General features: G+C 57.7%; 1 protein-coding gene across 1 annotated transcript in view; it reads right to left on the bottom strand.

Annotated features, from left to right (window-relative positions):
• Positions 1-1804: 1804 nt before the first annotated feature.
• LOC119096934 (cyclic nucleotide-gated cation channel alpha-3) overlaps positions 1805-7917 on the bottom strand; it is an 82982-nt gene continuing 76869 nt past the window's right edge. The window contains exons 11-12 of the mRNA XM_037219940.1: positions 6127-6273; positions 1805-4548 (exon numbers count right to left, since the gene is read on the bottom strand). Coding sequence (XP_037075835.1) covers positions 4256-4548; positions 6127-6273 — 440 coding nt within the window. The 3' untranslated portion in view covers positions 1805-4255. The remainder of the gene's footprint in view (positions 4549-6126; positions 6274-7917) is intronic.

Genomic DNA, 7917 nt, shown 5'->3' on the forward strand with positions numbered 1-7917 from the left:
CACGTACCTGCCTTTTTCAGGTGTCGTGCCGCGCCCTGGCTGGGCGCTGCAGGACATGTAATACTCGGTATATGCGTGGTGTACAGGCGTCGTTGTTCGGAGAAAGCAGGCGTTACGCTGCTGATGCTGGGCACTATTATAGTGATGTATGGAGCAGGGGCTTAGTTTCCTATTCAGTTGGGGAAGGCTTTGCCCCCCCCCCCGTTTTTTCACTGTTCAGTTCCCCAAACTCATTCAAAATACATCGTTATTAACGATTCTCACGCATATAACTTATGTGAGGAGATTATCTTAATTCAGTTGAGCACATAGTATTCTTTACATTTCGCAAGCACTGTACCATCTTAGACTGCGGACTGCGATTATCATCTGCTGGGATCATGAGTGTGAAGGTCATTCAGTTCAGCTATCGCAATAAAAGCATTGGGCACGTTATCATGATGAAAACCAAGTCAACCGAGAACATCGCAAAAATGCGCCTTCGTGCAATGATATGCAAGCGAAAATGAGGGCGGTCAGCACTCTTACCCGCTGGACGTGGGGAACAAAGCTAGAGCACCATTAGCACTGCCTTACAACCGATGGCGAGACGCATGGAGGTGTTAATGACGTCCCAGCAACCGATCCGGGAAGTCTTCCCCTCTGGTAGTTGATTTCTCACCACAACACACAGAAGTTGCTTAACACTTGTTTTCGCCTGGCCGGCGTGGTCTGCAGCGAACCGGCGGCCCGTGCGAGCGGTAGCTCGGAGAGTCGTGACCCGCCTTGCAGCGAAGTTCTGCAGTACAGTCTAAACTGAGCTCGTATCGACGGTGCAGTCGGCTGGTGTTATGGTTTTCTGAATGGTCGTTTCAAGTGGACGGAAAGCTTGGGGAAATGTCCGACGTAGACGTGGGAGCAGGTGGGAGGGGACGCGAGGGGGGGGGGGCGTCCCATTTTTGTGAAGATGGAGAAAATCAACTCGGTTGTGATACATGGAAGGAATGCATTCGAAAAGAGATTTGGCCCGCCCAAGGTTTGGTACGTTCTAGGACCCTTGCCTCCGAACAATATTTGATGGACTTTACGTCCGTAGACAAAAGATCAGTTTCTTCAGTCTCCAACAGTATGAATATGATGCTAAATTGGAATGGGTGTGGTGAGCACTAATGTTGGCAAATCAGCGTTAAGTACACACACGGGGTATACATACTAAACCATCAGCTATAGCGTGCATTGATAAATACTCCATCATTAATGCCACCTGTCTGAAAGAAGGGCGTGGAGACGAGGTGACTGGTTCTTCTTTGAGGGAGCTCGCTGTGCTTGACGTACATCATCGCGTCTGGATAGAGGGGGTGTGGTATACTGTTCCACCTCAAACAATACAGGGCATGGTCAGTAACTGATTTATAGCCACCCTCCAGCCCGAGATTGTGCAGCCAATCGAAATGCAGGTATTACGAACGAAATGGCATGCAACGTTTCTGATGTTCCGTGCTGCGAAGTTTGATGATGTCAGTGATCAGCGTTATCAATAGTTCGGCCTTGTTTTGTTCATCATGCTGTCGTCATACGTAGAACAATTACCGGGTAATCACGTGGCATTCAATCATGTGGACTTGTGCCGCTGTGACAATGTGTCCAATCTATTCCAGAAATAATGTTTTCACCCAAGGACTTTTAAAACTGCTTGTCCCGTTGGCCGCATAACTGATGTCTTGCCACACAGTTGGCCTCCGTCGCCTTCAAAATGCGTTTGACGCTTGAAGAAACACCGGACGGTATTACAACCAATTTGTATTGATTGAAAAACAAGATTCGATCATATTTCACAACAAATGAATGACAAAATTGAAAGTGATTTGTAACAATGATAAGACGAAGCATTGGTATGTACAAGGATCGCCTCAAACGCGCCACTTTCGTCACGGGCGCCGCCCGCCCGTCGCCTTACCGACAGACCATACCTCAGTGCAGTGCCGCGCGCTCTAATGGAAAAATTCGCGCGCGACCACTTTTGATTGGTGTAAGATCGGCGGCGCAGACAAATGCGGCCGGTGCCAGAGAGGAGCACCGCTATGCCGCTAGACGTCTCCGAACTGGAGCGACCCACGCGTCCGTATCACAACCGGCAGGGCTCGCAGCCACCGCTGCCCCAGGCGGACGCTCAGCTGATCAGGCGGCCAGTCACCGCCTCCGGCGTCAGGCCTCGCGCCCGCCGTAAGCCTCAGGCAACTCGGCTGGCCACAGGCGCCGCTGGCCCGCCCTCCAGCGGCGCACTTGCCGCGGCGGCGAGGCACGGCGCCCTGGGAACCCGGACGGATCGGAGTCTCTGCTCGTCCGGCGCCGTTCTCCCCCTCTTGCGGACTGGCCGCAGCGGCCGCGGCCGACCGGGCGAGCCACTCCCGGGCCGTCGTTATGAGCAGTCCGAGACTGATTGTCGCAGCAGTGTGCAGACTGGCGCCGTCGGCCGGCTCAGCTTGACCCAACTGCGCACGTGTACCGGCTCCGCCCGCTGAGCAGGGGCCGGACCCGTCTCCCGCCCGTCCCCCACAGCTCGCGAGCCCCGCTCTCCGACGCCAGGCTCGCAGCGTTTCACTGATGACGCAGCAAGTCGTGCGGACGGACCGTCACTGTCACTCTGCATTATCCTGCACCCGCCCAGCCCTCCCCCACCAACGGTCGGGCGGGGGGTCGGCGGTACCGCCTCACAGCGACGGAGATGCGGGCTACCCTTGCTCAGACGGACGAGGCGTCGCCGTCCGACCGTGACAAACAGCCTCCCAGCTCACGACCAGCCGCCGACTATTCAAAACAGACCGGCCGCTGCCGTCGCCTTGGCGGCGCAGCGCGGGCAAGCGTCGGTCGCTGGCGGTAACCGGTGACGTCACCAGACGCCGAGCGGTGGGCTGGGCTCAACCTCGGCTGGGGCTGCGACCAGCGGCAGCCGGCGAGTCAGTCTCGCGGTGAGCGCCGGGTCACGACGACGGAGGGTTACGACCCCGAGCAGGTGCGGTGCGGGACCATGGGGCGGCAGTCGGTCGGCGGCGCCCAGCTGGAGCGTCACCGTCGGCCGGCCGCGTCTGTGTACTAACGCAGAGCAGGTCACAACCGGGCCGTGGCGCGCGCTCACTGCCCGGTGCGCGGCGCTCTTCTGCGCTGCGCGTTCGCCGGAGAAGCAGCGCCAGCGTGGGCGTGCAGCGTCTGATCCAAAGCCCTGTGGGGTACGAGCGCTCTCGCTCGTGCTCCGAGCCCACGATCGGCCGGACGAATAGCCGAATGAGTGAACCGTTTTGATCCAGCGGCCTCGGCCTATCTGATGGCCTCTCGCCACGTCGTTTCTGTTTCAAGGGCACTGGGGCGCATCCATGCCAAATCGAAGTCGCCTGGAGGCGGCCGCCGCGGCGATCCAATTGCGGCGCGGCGTCGGCCAGGCCTCGTAAGGCCGCCCATCACATCCAACTCCGATCATTGTCCGGCGCGCCGGCGGTGGCGAACGGCGCTCCAGTGCCGCCCGGCGCCGCCGTTCCAAGAGCGGTGCCTTGAGTGCTCCGGTAGCGGCGGCTCTGGCCTGCCCCAGGCGCGTGCAACCTGGCGACTGATCACCCCAGTGGAGGAACGACCGAACAGCAGGCACCGCACGAGATTGTGACGCGTTGCGAAGGTGGACTGTGATCACCTCAGTCCAACGAGAACCCGACGCCGGGAAGCTGACGCTTCGATGGGTGGCTCTCACATTGTCACATTGTCATGAACTGGACCGCGGAAGTCAAGGTATTGATATCTGTGGAAGCTGTGCCAAGGAAGTACAGACGTAAATGCCTTCCGATTCATGCTGAGCCCATGGACCGCGAGGCCCCGATGTCTTCCTCTGGGACCCGCGCCGTTGTCACGAGACGATGGTGTCTGCCCGTTCGAACTGCGTCAGTGACGCCCAGATATCATCATATTAGCCGGGTCTACCCAAACCGGATCTGCCCAAACCGGGTCTGCCCACACTGGATCTGCCAACATCAGGTCTGCCCAGATCAGGTCTGCCCAGACCGGGTCTGCCCACACCGGATCTACCCACACCGGATCTGCCCAAACCGGGTCTGCCCACGCCGGATCTGCCCAGACTGGATCTGCCCACGCCGGATCTGCCCTGACCGAGATCTGCCCAAACCGGATCTGCCCAGACCGGGTCTGCCCACGCCGGATTTGCCAGTCATGCAGATGCGCTCGGACCTCCCGTCCAGGTGGCCGGCGCGCGCCGCCGCCCACAACCCGGGGCTCAGATAGCAGACTCCTGGTTCTTCTCGTTGTCCTCGCTGTTGCTGCCGACCGAACTGCCGCCGCAGATCTGCATCTCGATTTCGGCCAGCCGGTGCTCCACCTCCCACTGCTGCTGGCTCAGCTTGACGCTCATGGAGTGGTTCTCGCCCTCGAGCTCGGTCAGCCGCTCGCGCAGCCGCCGGATCTCGGCCATCAGCAGATCCTGTGGCGCGTCACGCGACAGCTGGCTCGGGCTGCACGGCCGGCTGCACGGCCGGTGGTAGGACGGACTGGCGCTTAGTGGCAGAGGACCTGCCGGACGCGGTCAGATGAGTCAATAGGGTGGGGGGGGGGGGGGGGCGGATTGGCGCTCAGTGGCAAAGGACCTGCCGAAAGCAACAGACGAGACAGTAGGGGACGGACTGGTGCTTGGTGGCAGAGGACCTGCCAGACACGGTTAGGTGAGTCAGTAGGGTGTGGGGGGGGGGGGGGGGGGCGGACTGACGTTCAGTGGCAGAGGACCTGCTGAACACAACCGGCGAGGCAGTAGGGGGACGGGCTGGTGTTTGGTGGCAGAGGACCTGTCAGGCACGGTCAGGGGAGTCAGGAGGGGGTCGGATCCGCGCTCAATGGCGGAGGACCTGCCGGACACGGTCGGTCAGGGTAATCAGTAGGGAGCGGAAGTCAATGAAGCACACATACGTAAATGTGGATACGTAGGACCCCGATGGGCTTTTTGGAGCATTCGACACAAGTATTGTGAAGAGGGAAGGATGTAGCCACAGTCCAACGCTTAGATATATGCATTTAGAGCCGAAACGATGCATGAATAATGTGAACCACTGGAATGGACTCCCGCACGCCGTGGTGCTCGATACTTTGCACCAGGAAAGCTAGGTAATATAGACTGCGTGCGAGAGAACACTGCGTTCCGTGCGTGCGACATGATGATTTTGAGTGAACTCTCGTAAAGTGACGGTTATGGAAATAAAAGTAAAGCAAAGGCAATGTGAAATCAAAGAGCAGAGTTTAGGGAATGCTTTTGTCGCACGTCACATTTTCGCACGAGTGTACACTTCAAGCAAGCCGCAAAGCAGGGAATACCGGGGACGTCTTGTGGTACACGTCTCTGGAATTCAGCGTTGCGCACATCAGTTACCTCATTCAATCAACAAATTCACCTATACTTGGGTGCAAAAAGCAGGAATGCTGCCCCCAGCACTTGGCACGCCTTTTCAGCTCAGTTGCTAAGTCAAGTGAGCAGCGTGGCTAAGTGGCATTCGCTCCCAAGCGTCTACGGGCGCTGTCGCTCAAGTATTCCTGCGGGAACCCCCTGCACTTAACAAAGACAACGACTAAGCTAGTCTGATTGTAAGACATCTGTAATTAGTCTAATCAACCCAATTCATTCTAGCTACAACCCCCTCAAGGGATAACATTCACCTAAGGTAATTAGTCCACTGAACTTCGCCCCATTCAACGTGTCACTCAGATGGATTCCGCGGAGGCGACTAGCCTGGAAATAATTATTTCCCGTTCCCGGGCGTTCTGTCTGTTTCCAGCCAATTCAGACTGGATGGGCAGAGCGGATGCTAATGGTGACGTGATGCTCTTTCTCATTGCAGCGGAAGGAGGATACAGCGAGGGAGAGAGAGAGGAGAGAGAGAGAGAGAGAGAGATGAGAGAAGAGAGAGAGGAGAGCGAGAGAGAGAGAGAGAGAGAGGAGAGAGAGAGAGATGAGAGAGAGAGAGAGAGAGGAGAGAGAGAGAGAGAGAGAGAGAGAGAGAGAGAGAGAGAGAGAGAGAGAGAGGGGATGGAGGGGAGAGGGAGCAGCTATGGGTGCCATGGACTTCACCATCTGTCAGACGGCGGATGTCATTTCGTGCTCACCTGTGTATGACCGGGAGTCGTCAAAGCCCTGGAAGAAGTGGCGGTCGCAAGTGGAGGCTGGTGACGCCTCGAGCGTGCTGGGCGTCAGACGCATGCCCCGGCCGAACGCTGGCGATGGCTGCGGCGACACCGCCCCAGGCGACGCACCTGAACAGAACCGATCAGACCGTCACGCACAGCTCATCCTGGTCTGACGGCACGCAGCTCCCCACGGCATGGGACGCTCCGCCTCATCAAGTTCTTGGAGCATGTCGTGCTGCTACTGACCGGCGTGTTGCTAAGTGCCGTGCTCCGTAAATGCTGCAAGGAAACGGTTAAGCAGATGGGATATGGGGGGACCAGTTTTGAGCATCCAGTTAATGTCTTCTTCCTGTTTTCGTCTTTGCATTTATGTTTAGTCGATTGCGGTGTGCTGACTCTGACTCTCGCTTCACTGGTCTTTTACGACAATTTACAACAGCATGCGCTGCGAGCAGTGGGGAACATGACAGAGGCTTCCTGAAAATCGTAAGCCTAATGCCGCGATTTAGCATTTATCCGTCTCCGCATTACAATTACGTTCAGAGTTTCGGCGACTTTCATGCCTATGGGTAAGGCAAAATGTGGACGTGCCAGCAGACTGCACTTTTTCCTGTGCCCAGCATGCCTTCAGTCCGGTCCTTGAACTGCGAGAAACGGCATGCGGGAGACAAATCACCGACAAATGTCCGGCCGGGTGAACGCAATACGCCACCAACAAGTCCCGCACGAGGCCCACGAAATACCACCGATAAGTCCCGCACGAGGCCCACGAAATACCACCGACAAGTCCCGCACGAGGCCCACGAAATGCCACAGACAAGTCCCGCACGAGGCCTACGAAATACCACCGACAAGTCGCGCATGAGGCCTACGAAATACCACCGACGAGTCGCGCACGAGGCCTACGAAATGCCACCGACAAGTCCCGCACGGGGCCCACGAAATACCACCGACAAGCCCCGCACGAGGCCCACGAAATGCCACCGACAAGTCCCGCACGAGGCCCACGAAATGCCACGTCGACTTCGCCAGCACACGAGGCAGAAAGAAGGCTGACAACCCGTTTTGTGGACGGGCGCGGGATATTCAGTCAGATGGAGTGCGAGAGGATTGCGACACAGCAACTAAATAGAATTTCGCCTCCGACGTGACGTTAAGGCGTCCTCGACTGCCTCGCTGGCGACAGCTATGCCTGAAAGGTGACGGGTGATCTGGAGCCGGAGCGCTGTGAACGGGCACATCCGTCCGCGCGGAGAGCAGGGGGAGAGAGCGTCCGCAGCGTTCGACGGCGCCCTGGATCGATGACAGGCTGAGATCACCCACCAAATAGCGACGATACACAGTCCGCGGAGGCACCTAACCCTACGCTTTAACGTTTCTGTGTCATTCGGCGGCTACGGCGGCCGCGTGAATTTCAGGATCGTAGATGCCCGACAGCCGTGGAGTAATTCTACATCAGGGTCGCATCCAAGAGCAATCTCTTGAAAGCTGTCGATGGGAAGGAACGAGATGGCTGAAGAGCTATTAGCTCAAACCTAAACCTGAGCCAGAGGCCGCGAGCGTTCAGCTCAGCACCCCGAGTCCGTGACCTTGCGGCAAGGTCAACGATCGAGAGCCGCAGCCAAGACGATTACGGTTGATAGCACGTCGTGCTTCCACTTGAGTTATGAATACCTCAGACGGCCATGCGGCCACTACATCAGGCGGATTGGGCGCGGGCTGACGGCTGGGCTCCCCGGCGGCTCCTCGTGAGGGCACCGACACCATCAG

This window comes from Pollicipes pollicipes, unplaced genomic scaffold (assembly GCF_011947565.3).
Source record: "Pollicipes pollicipes isolate AB1234 unplaced genomic scaffold, Ppol_2.1 Scaffold_4295;HRSCAF=5057_pilon_pilon_pilon, whole genome shotgun sequence".
In the NCBI taxonomy this organism is placed as follows: Eukaryota; Metazoa; Arthropoda; class Thecostraca; order Pollicipedomorpha; family Pollicipedidae; genus Pollicipes; species Pollicipes pollicipes.